Source organism: Hippoglossus hippoglossus, chromosome 7 (assembly GCF_009819705.1).
Source record: "Hippoglossus hippoglossus isolate fHipHip1 chromosome 7, fHipHip1.pri, whole genome shotgun sequence".
Lineage (NCBI taxonomy): Eukaryota > Metazoa > Chordata > Actinopteri > Pleuronectiformes > Pleuronectidae > Hippoglossus > Hippoglossus hippoglossus.
In genome coordinates, this window is record NC_047157.1 from 21277025 (window position 1) to 21292709 (window position 15685).

At 40.7% G+C, this 15685-nt stretch overlaps 1 protein-coding gene across 1 annotated transcript; it reads left to right on the forward strand.

Moving 5' to 3' along the window:
- The first annotated feature begins 8677 nt into the window (after nt 1–8677).
- On the forward strand, nt 8678–14874 carry ddx23 (DEAD (Asp-Glu-Ala-Asp) box polypeptide 23). The gene is made up of 17 exons (XM_034590852.1): nt 8678–8826; nt 9678–9817; nt 9989–10096; nt 10299–10392; nt 10482–10547; nt 10638–10776; nt 10861–10994; nt 11190–11302; nt 11392–11535; nt 11641–11866; nt 12131–12276; nt 12395–12572; nt 12863–13105; nt 13200–13351; nt 13447–13555; nt 13778–13952; nt 14178–14874. The coding sequence occupies exons 2-17, from the start codon at nt 9678–9680 to the stop codon at nt 14399–14401; spliced, it is 2391 nt and encodes a 796-aa protein (XP_034446743.1). The 5' UTR covers nt 8678–8826; the 3' UTR covers nt 14402–14874.
- Nucleotides 14875–15685: the final 811 nt, after the last annotated feature.

Below are 15685 nucleotides of genomic sequence, written 5' to 3' on the forward strand. Positions count from 1 at the left end.
GAAAGATATAGACTAGAATTAATAAATATTATATCGCATTTTCCAGTTTGTCCCAGAAATATATAGAATGTGAGATATATCTCAATGGTAGAATTAATACAATAAATATGATTTGTGACCTGGGGAGAAACTGACAATTAATGGATTGAATAATTAATTAGAAATTATTGGATGTATTTGTAAAAATCTCTGAGCTGATGATCGTCCTCACTACTGTAGCTAAAAGTGAGTGTTTTAACAGCCTCCTGCTGCACAGACCATTGTCTTTAAATGTCATTTTTGTTTACAGGTGTGTAACTGATAACAGTCACTGCTGACTGCAGCTGCCACAAGACAAGATTAATGTTTTTTCTTTTTTTATTATATTGAATTCTTTTTAATATTTTTGAGTTATTCCATTCAATGCTTTTTAAGATTTTTGCGAGACCTGCACATGTCCTGGATTTTACGGTTTCTTTCCTGCCCGTTTTGTTGATGATTTGTTGTACATATCCTTCTTCTTAAATCCCTGGAAAGAATGTTACTGGAGCAAAACAAATGTTTGTGTCATGTTGCCCGTCAAGGCTTAAATTATTGACTGAATTCTGTATTTGTTATTGTCATACATCATTTTCATCTTTAAATCTTTATTTAAATAAATATGTCTGATGTTCATTTGCAAATCTGTGTTTTTTTTGGGGAGAAATACTAAAAGAAGTTGGAACACAAATCATGAAATATTTAACACTTTTAATGCAAGATATCTAACGTTCGACATGTCTGTATTTTATAAGTCATGACACAACACAAGGCTGCATCTCTCAGTTTCAGGAGTTTTATCAAATTAGAACAAATGGTTCTTTGGGTAATTAAATCAACTTCAAGGCTCCTTGAGAGAATCAAAAACCTGCTTGGCAGCACGTTGTCTATTTTGTCTTGAGAAATAATGATAATATAGACTGTTCCCAGGCCATGGCCACAGTAGATCACTGAAGGCCAATATACAGATAACATAGTGTGTCTAACAGAAAGGTTGATTGATTTAGCCTAATTCATGAGGGTCATTAACTATAGTTCTCCAAAACAAAATAAATGAGACTGAAGTCATTTTTCTGCACATCAGAGTGAACTTTTTTTTTTGTGCAGTCTCTAAGGACTGTGTGACCTACAGTCTGATGATGGTAGCAGCTTCACAATATGGTGTCAAAAACAAAAATGCCAAAAATAACACACTGGGAGACCAAAATAAATTCAACTGGCAAGGCTTTGTTACAGTGGGTACAACTCTGCTTTGTCTTTACACGGATACAGGGAGAGGGTGTTTCAGGCAATATTCATATTTAGCGTATGATAGAAAGCAGGTATCAAGGCTGGGATCAACATTGTCTATAATACTGATATTGATGCAACAGCTTAACGGAGAGAAATAGCCTATGTCTTGATGTGTGGATCAATCTGCCCACACATATTTGGGCTGTAGGGCTCACGTGTGGTAAAGGCAATAACGGATAAAGTCTATTAATTTTACAAAGAAGAACAAAATATACCATCATTTAAATTAAAAACTTAATTCCACTCTCTTCTCCTTCCTTCTTTTCCTTATGTCACCAACCATCCTTCCTGACCTCCATTATTATATCTGCTTAGTCTTTAACTTGACTGATATCGACCCTTATCTGGAACTCCCTGGCTCCGTCCTGCTGTCACACTCTGCTCCGTGATGATATGATAAAGTGGCTGAATGTTTGCCATTCCTGAACTATCACACACAGGATACAGCAGCGGCTCATGACCTCTTTATCCATTACGTTTGTGCAACAGGAGGAAATTGTCAGAATAAGCTCTGCATCACCGGCCTCAGATAAATTTAGTCTCTTGTCGACTCCAACATTGATTTTCCGCAGCCAGAAATGGAATAGCGGTTTGATCGTCTTTAGGATAAACTGGGCTGCCAGCCTGTGTGTCTACGCTTCTCCTGTTTCTTATCTTTCTCCAGTTTCTCTGTCTCCCCGACTCTCTCACACATTGCACACATTTATCTAGAATTGGCCCATGTACATTGCATGTCTCTGCAAATCAGATAAACCTCTGATGAAGGCACATTGAGCCTGTCATCCACGGTAGTTTGCTCCGAGGCACGATTACACTGTGCGTCTGGGATGTGGAGCTGAGGCCAAGACGTAGTCTTCTAAAAAAGACCCCACCTTTTTGGATGAGGCTTTTTGTGCTGGTTTTGAAATACATATTTTAGACAGTTAGATGAGAAGATCGAATCATATTTAATGTCCGCAGCTGGTCAACTTAGCTTAGTGTAAGAAAAAAATATTCTTGGCCGGGACAGTCATGCAAGCGATTTCCCCTTTCCAGTCTTTATGCTAAACCAGTGATAATCACTGACTTAATAATCCCAGAAATACTTTAAGCAGCTACATTATTTATATATTAAATGTCAGTACGGATGGAAAAAATTTAACCTACCTTAATTTACCAGTGTTGTCAGCTGTAGTGGTGTTAAGAAGCACCAGGGTAAATGGTGTTGGTATTTGTGAGAAAATATAAGAAAGAAAAAACGATTCACTGAAAGATATCTGTATACTTTTTTTATTGTTGCTTGAAAGGGTTAGAAGTCTGGAACTTAATGTAAAAAGGTAGAAGAACTGTTTTCAAAACTATGCACAAGGGTTAATTTTGTAATTAGATACAAAAATAAAACAAAACACTTAGAATTAAAGTCCATAAACCATTTATGAAAATCAATAGATGCTCCTTAATAGATGTAAAGGCCACAAGTGTCACGGAAATAGCAATAAAACATTTTACAATCTAATAAATAATTGTACAATAAAAAATATGTATGAATACATTTGTTATACAAATTGATTTATAGATCCATAAATGGACAGAATCAAATTGTGGCCATACATACAAGCCAACATTGATATGTGTGTTACTGACATGTTGGATGAAGACTGATGCACAGGTCAGAATCAAGTGATCTGTGCAGTCTAGACGTTTGTCCCTTCCTCCCTGGATGGATGGTGCCTGCAGCAGAGAGGCTGCGACTGCAGAGGATCAGGATCAGGAATTGGGGGGAAAATGATTTCGGATGAGGAAGTTGTGGCGTCTGAAAACCCTAATGGGGAGTCAGAAAAAATGGTCACAGAGCAGCAGGGCTCACTACCACATAAGCGAATCATCTATCAGACATGGCAGCACAGACACACATGAAAACGTGAATATGATGCAGTCTCTCACACACATTCGTTCAGCCAACCTATCAGACCTCTCCACCGCCGCAGGAGCGGAGCAGGAGGAAAACTGGCTCATGAGAGGATGAGCTTCAGTACGCTGCCTGGTTACTGATGAGCTATCTGCAGACTGACGTATAGGTTATATTCCCCCAAATGCCTGAACACACACACACACACACACACACACACACACACACACACACACACACACACACACACACACTCTATAATAGCGAGCTTTGCCACAGCTGCTCTGACAGAGTCATAACTCCTGTCCCTTGATGGGAAATGGGGTTGTATGTCAAAGGCTCAGCTGGGTGATGTGTAGGGGAAAGAATGTCCCATATGGTCGTCTGACTCTCCACGCTTCACTCCAGAGGACATGGCCGCTATGACAGGCTGTACGATGTCATTACTGTTGCAGACACTGGACGTCATGACGAGCACGGTCGAGAGCCCAGTGGAGTTTGAGAAGGTGCATGCTGGCGTTGCAATGGCCCTGAATGCTGTGATCATCCCAAAGTCGGACCATAAGGAGGAGGAGACAGACTTCTGATCACAAAGCCGAACCAATGTTTCTTTGTTTTTTTCCCCAATTTGTAAAGAGGAGGTGCTGGCCCATGTATTTCAAACATAAGACTCTTTCTCTTCTATATATTCTGTTCTTCTACATATTTTTCACATATTTATATACCTCAGTGCCAGTGACAGCCATGGCCAGGCCCTTTTTTTGATCATGATATCTTAAGAACGCCTTAAAGGGAACTTCCTCAAATTTGGTACAAACGTGTAGTTGGTGTCACGGATGAACTGAGTCGAATTTTGGTACGTTGTTGGTCTTGTGATTACAAGATCTCACGAACACCTTGAGAGAATCCTTTCAAATTGGGCCGAAATGTTCACATGGACTCAAAGAAGAACTGATTCGATTGTAGTGGTCAAAGGACAAAGGCCAAGATCACTGGGACGTCACAAACCCCTTTTTTCTTGTGACCATGTTATCTTAAAAACACGATGAGTAGCCTTTTTGTTACAAATGTTAACTTGGACTCAAAGAAGTGCTGATTAGATCTTGGTGTTGGAAGGTCAAAGGTCAAAGTAACAGCGGTCTCACAAAACATGTTTTCAGCCTCTTCAACATGATATCTCAAGTAAGTCTGCCTTCAGGGAATTTCTTCAAATTTTGATCAGTTTTCACATGGACTCAAAGATGAACTGAATACATTTCAAGGGTCAAAAGTCAAAGGTCACAGTGACCTCATACAAGTCTGGATTAAAAATGTGTGTAGACTCAAACTGCACTGGTTGACGGAGGCATACAACCACAGGGTAGTAATTCTAGGTTATAAATGTTTTTGTACTACTGTTTGTCTATATAATCCATGTTCTGCTAAGAAATGTTGGAAATGAGAATTCTACTTTAGACTGATTTCTGTGTGGCTAATAACTCTTTCAACCAGTAACCCGTTAGCTTAGCGTTATGACTGGAAACAGCAAGCCTGGCTCTGTCAAAATTGTAAAACCAAATCCAAAAACCAGCACATATAGCTCACTGATGAGCACCATATATCTTGGTTGTTTGGCCGTATATTCGCCAGGACAGTTATCAGAGTGGTATTGATCTTCTCATCTAATTCTCAGCAGGGAAACAAATTAGCATATTTCCCCAAAATGTCAAACTATTCCTTTTAACAGCCTATTAATCTTTTCAAATACAAGCTGTCAATGTATATTCATATTAGGATTGATCGCTCCGTCTGCCTTCTCCCGGACAAAGGGACAGAATATAACAGCCAACATTGGCACAAAAATAAGAAGAATAAAAGCTGATTTTCTCGAATCGTACTGGACTTATGGAAGTGACGTCTCGTTCAATCAGTCCGTCCCTCCGTGTCTGACGGTTCAGCCCAGAGCTGCTGTGATGTGACAGGTTGAGGCGGCGGGGCAGCTCGCAGCCTGTGAACGTCTTTGTGCTTTGGGCGACTCAATGAGGCACACAAACATCACCAGACAGCAGAGCACAGCCTTTCTATCGCCCTGAACCCTGAGGACTGACTCACATTAATATTTACTATAATAAACTGTATTAGCATATTGTGCATAATATGCTAGGAATTAACTTTAGTATTCATTAAATAAAGAACACTCTAACTACATCTGCGGCTGTAAATCATGTTATTCTTTGCCAGTGCGTTTCTATTGTCTCTTTGTGTGTCTGTGAGCACTGTATTTGCAGCTAATGGCATCCATGCGTAATGATGTACATGTGAACTGGTGTATGAATGTGTGTCAGCGTGTGCTGTGTATACTAAGCAGTTTATCGTGTCTGCTCTGCATATTTTCTCCTTCCTATGAAGTGCAGCGAGGTGAGGTTCACACACCCCGGTGCTCAGCGCGGGGCTGCAGGAAAGATAAGACCCCGCGTGTCCCTCGACTCCCCTGGTCTGCCTCCCCTCATTCCCCCCAAATTATGACACTCCCCAGAAACCCCTGTTTATGCACATTGTTCACCATCACCACACCTAACCCCCACTTCCTGCCCACGTCGCCCATTCGCCACCCCCTGAGGGCATGTCAAGAGTGAGCGCTCTTCTGGCGGTTTAATTAGACATCCATGCCTGACATGGGGAAATGTGCAGGGATGGGAGTCGAGACAGGAAGGCATTAGGTGCTCGGGATGGGGGTTGACTATAGTTATGAGTTGGTGGGAGAGGGAGATGTGGTGTGCACATCTGGAGAACCGCTAAAAACAATCATATCTGTGCCACCCAATCATGTGGTTCCAGCTTAAGCCTGTTTCTACTGTATCACTTACAGAATATTTCCTGATCAGTGGAGTCTATTCATGATTATATCTTGTCATCAAAAGTGTCGAGAGTGAAAGAGATGACCCGTAAAAAACACTGTTTGTCAACCCTGTGAAATTGATCTCCTAACTGTAATCAATAGTCAGCTGTTAGAGATCAGAATTAGGTAATAGTCAACATTACACAACGTTAGCTGGAAGCAGTTAAGCTTCCGGACCTGAAGAAACATTAACATGAGCTGTGACACAAATAAAACATGTAGAAAGGTGGAGCCTCATGTGGTATAAAAGAAATGTAATTACCTCCACCAAGCAGGTTTCTCACCGCCGTCTGTAAGCAAGATTACACAAAAACTACAAGACGGATTACCATGAAACTTCATGGAAGGATGTAGTACGGCTCAATGAAGTTTGATGTGGATTTGGATCAGGGGGCGGATCCAGGATTTTATTTTTTTTCCACTTCCTATAGAATTCTGACATTTTCATGGATCTTGATGAAAAAACATCAGGCACATTTAGATGAGTGACATCTGTGAGTGTGTGAAATTCAGTTCAGTTTGATTGAATTCAAGGGGGACTGCTGGGCCTTGGTGGAGGTATGTGCTCTAGAGTGCCTTTCTAGTTTTTAGTTTATTCCTCAGTTGCTTCCTTCCTCATAAAACGTAGTCCTCCAGCTTTAAATACCGTTTTTTTCCTCACGCTCACTGAACTCACCAAAACAGGAATAACTAGTTGAATGGAGTAATGTGGGAACACTCCCAAATTTAAATAAAGGCTGTTTTTCCTGTTCATTCAATTCTACCGACATAGCATTAACCCTGAATGGTGTGATCGTCTCACAACCTTCTTATAGGGCTTCTTGCTTTACACCTACAGATGACATGCAGAACCAACACCCTATATGAGAAATGTCAAAAGAGGTGCTGCTCCATAGGAACTACATGTTTGAGGGTCATATCTGGCCCATGTACTTGGAGCAAAAGAACATCTTTAATATATTTTGTTATACTTATACTACTCAATGTCTATGTAATCCATGTACTGTAAAGCAATTGTATGATATTTTGAAAAATACACAAATTTACATTACCCTTGTCGATAGTTGGTGGTTAAAAAGAAGTTCAATTATGGTACTTTTTTTGTGCATTTGTTGTTTCTTTCCTCATAACACATATTCGTGATGTGTGAACACTCCCAAATTAAAATAAACTGTGTTTTTCCTGTTCATTCCATTGCACGGATTTCATGAAGTCACATGGTGTTTGTCAGGCCAGTGCTTGTCAAATCCTACCCCCAGTTCAATACATTAAATACAAGCTCTGGCTTTTATCTCACCAGCTCATTGTTTTCTTCCTCACTATCTTTCCCCCTTTTGTGTGAGCATTTATTTTTTTATCCCATCAACTTTGATCTGTTCCTACTGAGAGTGCTTCACCTTCACAAGGGCTCCATAAATCTCTCTTGATCTCTCCGTGGATGAAAAGGCAGGTCCAGAATATGAACAAGCATCCAGCCCGTCTGGACCGTAGTCGAGCACGGCAGCATCTGAAACGTCTTTCATCTGTTTGCAGGAGCATGTACGCTCACACAGACACCAGAGGACGGTTTAGATTACAGGGAAAACAAGGTTCGGTGTCTGCACTTCTTGAATGTTAATATGCTGCAGAGGCTTTGTGTTTTTAAGTGGTAGCCACTAAGCAGACAGACCTGTTTCATCATGGCTGCACTTTATAATCTGTGGTCAACAACAGACTGATAAGAGACTGTCCCACGGAATTATATAGATTCAGGAGGCGTCTTTCAGTCCCATCAGTATAAATTGTCTTACGAAACTCTTTCCCTGTGCTGATAACTCTACACGGTTTAGTCTTATCTACTCTTTCTTACGACTGTATTTAAAATATCACATCGCAATACACCTTGAAGCTTTCATGATACTGAACGTTAGCTCGGCTGCAGCAGCGGTGAGCAGGAATGGAAATACCTCCCATATCAGAAGTCACAGTGGATTACCTTGAAAAATTACGCAACACACAATTCACTAGGAAGGTGGAGAAAATAAATATTTAAAAAATAAAAGAATGGAGTCTCACCAGTGAAGGTTGCACTGACTTTAGTTGCAGCTGGTTCCTAAATCTGGAGCTTTTTCCATTGTTGTTGTCCACATGACTTCATGCTTCTTTGGCTTTGGCTGGAAAAATATATAAACTGCATTAAATTGATAGGATTGGTATTAACACACCTTTTATATAATTTATTCTGGGTAATGTGAACAGAGGCTGAAACCAGTTTCAGATTTGTAAAACCTTTGTTCCTGCTTATATATACAGTCCATATATAGTGTTTATTATTAAAACTGGTCTGATTTGAAATGGTTTACCCCTTTTGTTTTAAACATTTGACTTCTCTGGGTCAATCTAATCAGGATTTAACTAAAGTTACCTGGTTTCACGTGGTTAAACAGGGAAAACTTCTTCATGGCGTCACTTCGTGTTTCCTCGTGACGACGCTGCCACCTTGTGCTCGAGAGAGAAAATGCTGAAATGTTTTTGTTCAGGCGTTTAGGTGTCCGTGTGCCAAACAAGCGAGGCCCTGACAAGATTCGCCCGCATTGCAGGGAAATGTAGTCTTAACGCCGGCTTCCTCCCGCTTCTTCTCCACTCTGCCTGCAAACTCCACACACTTCAACTCCCACAAGCCCTTGCTCGCTTCAGCTCGTGTCGGGCAACATGGCGTCTTCTTGAAGCGTTGATAAATCGCAAATAGTTTGTTGACAAGCGATAAAAGGTGAGTTTTAATGTTGTAAACGACGCATTAACCTCCTGGTTTTTAGTAAATGTAAACATTTTACTCTCCTGGAGGTTTTTAAATGTCGCTGTTTATTGAAGAGCATTAGCTTTCATGCTAAGTTGTAAGCTAACGTCGGGAGCTAGCTTGTTTCACGAAATTCACTGCTTTCATTCTGCACAAGCTGAGTTTCTTTATTTTGGTTTCTTTAGTTATCCACGTCTTGTGCGGCAAAGAGCTTATTTAGTTAACTTTGTGATATCTACATAAGAAGTTGATCAACCTTGCACTTAAAGCAGTAATCTTTAAGGAGTGTGTGCGATAATAGAGCATCCATTCACTGTTTAAATACGTCTTAACATGGTATATTGATCTGTCTAAATTGCAACAACCGTGATAAACTACATAGATTAAGTCACAAAGTTATCAATCTTTAGTTTTTCAGTTCTTTTTGTGCACATATTTGCTTCGTTTTACACATAACTTTCTTGAGTTTGCAGATTTTTGTACACATTCACCCTTTTCTTTTGGATTATTTTAAACTCTGTTAATGCAGAATGTAGTAATAACAATTAGTTTGTCATTGCTGCTCCCCTCATCTCTATCAGACATTTTCTTTTGTATAAATACTTTAAACAGTTTTTCCTTACTCATGTCAACTTAAAGGAAGCTGACACTTAACAATATTGTAAATATGACCAGTGTACTGCAGCAACAAAGTACCACAAGTGATGGTCACCAACCACTTTTCAGAAACTACCATCAGGTGTTATACATGACCTGAATAAGGTCTGGTTACTTATTATATGTGTAAAGAAAAGAAATATATAATTTTGAATCCCTCTTTCCAGATGGCAGCAGACTCCGCTGACAAGAAAGATGCGGAATCCTCAGCGCCCAAAGACAGAGAGAGGAAACGCAGCCGCTCACGAGACAGAGAGCGTAAACGGCAACGGTCTCGTGAAAGAAATCGCTCCAAATCTGCAGAAAGGTAACAAACGCAGTCACAAACTAATCTCTAACACTAGCTCAAAGCTCAGATATTAAAGTCTCCTCAATCCTTACCGACTTCTACCTTATCTTTTTTCGCAGCAAGCTTCAGTTTGTTGGTTATTGAATAAAAAAAATGTAACATTGTGTCTGACGTGTTTCATTGTTATAGAGACCGTCGCATGAAAGACAAGGACAGAGAAAGAGACAGAGAAAAGGACAGAGAGAGGGGCCGTAAGGAAAGAGATGTCCATCGACGTGATCGTGGCAAGAGGTCCAAGTAAGTGAATGCTGAAATACACAACTCTGTGAAATGGATGCTTTAATCTAACAGCTTTACTCTGTGACGTTGCCTACAGATGTCAAACAACTTTATGGTCATTGACATTTCCAACTTGGACACAACCTTCAAATCAATGTCCAGGTTGTAAAAACTTTTGATTACACCTGTAAAATTCGTCTGTCACTCTCACCTTTCAAAGGAGTCTCTCACCAAAGTCGAAGGATGCCAAGCTAAAGAGAGACAAGGATATAAAAACAGAAGAGGAGGAAGATGAAAAAAACAAGAAAGAGAAGGTATGAACTTGGTTTGAATGAATCTTTCATAGTGTTGCATTGTTTCTCATTGTTGTTTTGAGTTTTTAACATGTGTTGCTTCTGTGCAGGCCCAGCCTCTGTCGTTAGAAGAGCTTCTGGCCAAAAAAAAGGCAGAAGAGGAAGCAGAGGCAAAGGTGAGAAGTTCCACGAGGAATACATTTAATTTTTCCTTTTTTGTTGCTCCATTGTTTTTCCTTGCTTATTTTGTAATTTTTCCTTTTCAGCCCAAGTTCCTGTCCAAAGCAGAGCGAGAAGCCGAGGCTCTGAAACGGAGGGTGCAACAGACAGAGGAGAGGAAGAGGTTGTTGGAAGATGAGAGGAAGAAGAGGAGGATGTTCCAAGACATCGGGAGAAAAATGATGGGTTTGTATCAGCATCTGTTCTGTTCAGTTGTAGACAGTCAGCATGTTGTTGTATGTGGATAATAAATAAGAGTGTCTGTTACAGAGGACCCCCAGGAAAGGGAGAGACGAGAGCGCAGAGAGCGAATGGAGCGAGAGAACAACGGGAATGAGGAAGATGATGGAAGACAAAAACTCAGAGAGGAGAAGGATAAAGGCAAAGAACTTCAGGCCATCAAGGTTTGTCATCTTAAACCTTTCTATTTTTTTTAGGCGGATGAATATCCCCAAAACCATTTGTATTTATCATCTAAGAAAAATATTGTTGGCAAATTATATTAGAAAACTTTAAATGTAATGTGTAGCTGCAAATTTGCACTGGATAGCCAGCGACGGATGATTGATTGATCTATGTAAACGTCTAACCTTTTGCAGGAGCGTTATCTGGGTGGCCTCAAGAAACGTCGGAGGACTCGTCACCTGAATGACAGGAAATTTGTGTTTGAGTGGGATGCCTCTGAGGACACATCAGTCGACTACAACCCAATGTGAGTCAGCGTCAACTTCTTGTTGAAACCTTATTTCTTGAATTGAAGGTTTTGTTAAAAATATCTAAACAACACAATCTGTCCTCCAGTTACAAAGAAAAGCATTCAGTGCAGCTGTATGGACGAGGCTTCATCGCTGGCATCGACTTGAAGCAGCAGAAAAGAGAGCAGTCACGTTTCTATGGTGACCTGATGGAGAATAGGCGGACGCTGGAAGAGAAGGAGCAGGAAGAGTGAGTAACCCATTGAAGTGATCAGCTCAAAAAACTAATGCTGAGTGTATAAGAAGTTTGCGTCACTTCCATCTCTAAACTATCCAATCTTTCTACTCCATTTAGGGTGAGACTGAAGAAGATGCGTAAAAAGGAGGCCAAGCAGCGCTGGGACGACAGACACTGGTCCCAGAAGAAACTGGACGAGATGACGGACAGAGACTGGCGAATCTTCAGAGAGGACTACAGCATCACCACCAAGGGAGGAAAGATCCCGAACCCCATCAGGAACTGGAAGGAGTACTCGCTGCCTGATCACATCCTGGAGGTCATCGACCAATGTGGCTACAAGGTCAGATCGCAGAGTCATAGTTTTCATAAGAGGAATACAGAGTGGTGGAGGTCAACTATGAATATTTGACCATCTTTAAGTTTATGTAACTTTGAATTATGTTTGTATGATGTTCACTGCAGAGATACAATGCTTTGGAAAAAAAATATAGAGCTGAAAGAAAAATAGTCATTAACTGAAAATTGCTTTATGCTGTAACCAAGACTGAACATCTTTAGGTGGGTAACTTAATCGCTAATGATCCATTTTCCTCTTCAAATCCAGGATCCAACACCTATTCAGAGGCAGGCCATTCCTATTGGCTTACAGAACCGTGACATCATTGGTGTGGCCGAGACTGGCAGCGGTAAAACAGCTGCTTTCCTGATTCCTCTGCTTGTCTGGATTACCACCCTGCCGAAAATCGACAGGTAAAACCATCTATGATCTGTTAAACTCAAATAAACTCACTAATTCGATTCTCAAATCTTTTTTAGCTTCTATGTCTTTTCACTCACATTAACTCCCTCCACTGGGCTGTTGCTGCAGGATTGAAGACTCTGACCAGGGTCCTTACGCCGTGATCCTGGCCCCGACTCGTGAGCTGGCTCAGCAGATCGAAGAGGAGACATTAAAGTTCGGCAAACCGCTCGGTATCCGTACAGTGGCTGTGATAGGAGGAATCTCAAGAGAAGACCAGGGCTTCCGTCTCCGGATGGGCTGTGAGGTGAAATATTCAGCAAATACACTTGTGTTTCTTGGAAGAATATAAAAGAAACAGTAACAACATCATTAAAGTTAGGGTGTAAAGTTAATATCCAGAGAACAAAATGCTGCAAAAGTCTTTCCTAAGCCTGTAAATCAGTAACATTGGTTATACTGGGTCACTTTTGTGAATAATCTAAGAAATTAATAAACTGTTCTTCTTTATAGTCTTTAACACAAAGATATTTTCTTTATTATCGAAGTAACGTCTGAATCACTTATTCTCTCTTTTCTTTTTCCTCATCTATTCAGATTGTGATCGCCACTCCTGGTCGTCTGATCGACGTGCTGGAGAACCGCTACCTGGTCCTGGGCCGCTGCACCTACGTGGTCCTGGATGAGGCCGATCGTATGATTGACATGGGTTTCGAGCCCGATGTCCAAAAGATTCTGGAGTACATCCCAGTGACCAATCAGAAACCTGACACAGAAGAAGCTGAGGACCCTGAGAAAATGATGATGAACTTTGAATCAGGAAAACACAAATACAGACAAGTATGTTTATCTTTTATTAAGCAGGACACTTCTGTAGGTTCCCAGTGCTCTCACGTCAATGTTTTCTAACCGTGTATTTGATTGCACCTTGCAGACGGTCATGTTCACAGCTACTATGCCTGCGGCTGTGGAGAGACTGGCCAGGAGCTACTTGAGACGTCCTGCTGTGGTTTACATCGGGTCTGCTGGCAAACCGCACGAGAGAGTGGAACAGAAGGTCCTGCTTATGTCAGAGGGAGAGAAGAGGTTAGTCGGACACGACGGCAAACTGTAAACACCAAACATCCCTTTTTATATCTGTGACATACTGAGTGTTGTGGATTTTGTTTTGTGTGATGCAGGAAAAAGCTACTGGAGGTGTTGTCGCATGGTTTCGAGCCTCCCATCATCATCTTTGTCAACCAGAAGAAGGGTTGCGACGTGCTCGCCAAGTCACTGGAGAAGATGGGGGTGAGTCACTGGGGATTAGACCACAACTTTACCAAACTATGGTTTCACTGTTTGATATTTCTCCTGAAAAAATGTAACTACTGGATGAATTGTCATTAAATTGTTTACAGTCATTCATGGTCCCCAGAGATCTGGTAGCATAGATGTATACTCAGTTTAAATGTGGTGGACTTTAATCAAAATATACAACAAAATTGAATCTGAATGGTCTCCTCCTCACAGTACAATGCCTGCACGCTGCACGGTGGCAAAGGCCAGGAACAGAGAGAGTTTGCACTCTCCAATCTCAAGGCCGGAGCCAAAGACATTCTGGTGGCCACAGACGTTGCTGGTCGAGGTATTGATATCCACGACGTCTCGATGGTCCTGAACTACGACATGGCGAAGAACATCGAAGGTAAGAGGCCTCATTCAGTGCAGGGTTTCCCCAGGACTCATGGTCTTTCTTTACTGTTTCTATTTTTCTTTAATTTGATATTCATTTGTAGAAAAGAGTCTTGTTGTTAAGAATATATAAGCAATGTTCAATACATATAAATAACTACATTTGAATGAACCCATCCTTATGTTAGTATTTTATTCCGTAACAAAATACTCTTCCTCTATTCTCCTCCTCTTCCAGACTACATCCATCGTATCGGTCGTACGGGTCGTGCTGGTAAGAGCGGTATGGCCATGACCTTCCTCACCAAAGAGGACGCGGTGGTGTTCTACGACCTGAAGCAGGCCATCCTCGAGAGCCCGGTCTCCAACTGCCCACCAGAGCTCGCCAACCACCCGGAGGCTCAGCACAAACCGGGAACCATCCTGACCAAGAAGCGACGCGAGGAGACCATCTTTGCCTGATTTACCGTTACAGACTGTTTCATCGTGTTGTTTCTTTACACATCAAGGGATTTGCTCTCCAAGTTAACTTTGCCAATATCTTAAGTTGTTTCTCACCTTGCCTCCCGTTTCTGTTTTTCGTCTTTTATTCCAGTCCCGGACAGAAACGCTTTCAGAAATCCACAGCAGTGGTTTTGGAATGGCACAAGGGCATTTCAAAGGTGTATGAACGTGACCCCATGATTACTTAGCAGGACACTGATAATGTGCACTGTAAAGATTCTGCCCTTCACTTACTATCAAATGTGACAAATACCGACGAGGATGTGAGAGTAGATGTGTAGTAAGTACTATGTTGTGTATTTTTTAATTGAGCGTCGCCAATTATCATAATCTGAGTTTCCTGTTTAAGAGACCAAGAGAGAAGGTGAAGATTTTCACAAATACATCAGCTGGCTAAACTGTAGTAAATTGTTTTAAATATAAACATTTGTATGAACTAAATACAGAACGTTTGTGTGAAATCTGTGTCTCATTGTCTGAAGATTTAATGTGAAAAGACTAAACATCTGCATGATCCTGTGCTCTGCCAACGTTTTGGTAATTTAGTATTTGAGATTTTCATATTTGTCTCATTCTAATTCAGTGGGACTGATTTGGAAAAATGGGATGTTGAACCACATTTTCAATCAAGATTTATATCCATTTGTGATGAGTTGTTTTAAATCAAACCTGATCAAAATACACATTTTGGAAAAAGCACAGATGAGTTTTAGTGTTGAAAATTATAACTGATAAACCAAACCGGTTGGACCAAATACTGATCACTCAGTGAAGTCCAGCCGGTTCCTTTCTGTTGGATTTTTAAAAACAAGCCATATTTCATTATATGTGAGAATATGTTTCTTAAATGTCGATGGCGCATCTTTTACCTGCTGTCATCAAACTGTTCATTACTCAGCACTTGTAGATTTTGATCCTGATCACTTACAACAAAAGTTATTAATCAAGTGAAAGTTTTCTACGGTTCAAGTCTTTTTATTATATAACTTTCTCTGATTCTTACAGAAAAGGAAACAATTTCATAAATCTGAAAGAAGATTCATAAAACTGAATAATTTGGAAGTTTTTCTATTTTCTGCAGATAATGTTTTACACATGAGGACTTTGGATTGTCTCTCCAATGTAAGAATGTTAAAAAGGGAACTTCTCTAGGCCAGTATGAAGTCCAGGACTGATCACAATAACCAAAACTTGTTTCAGTGAACATATATAGCGACACCTGACTGTTGCTTTAACACAGAT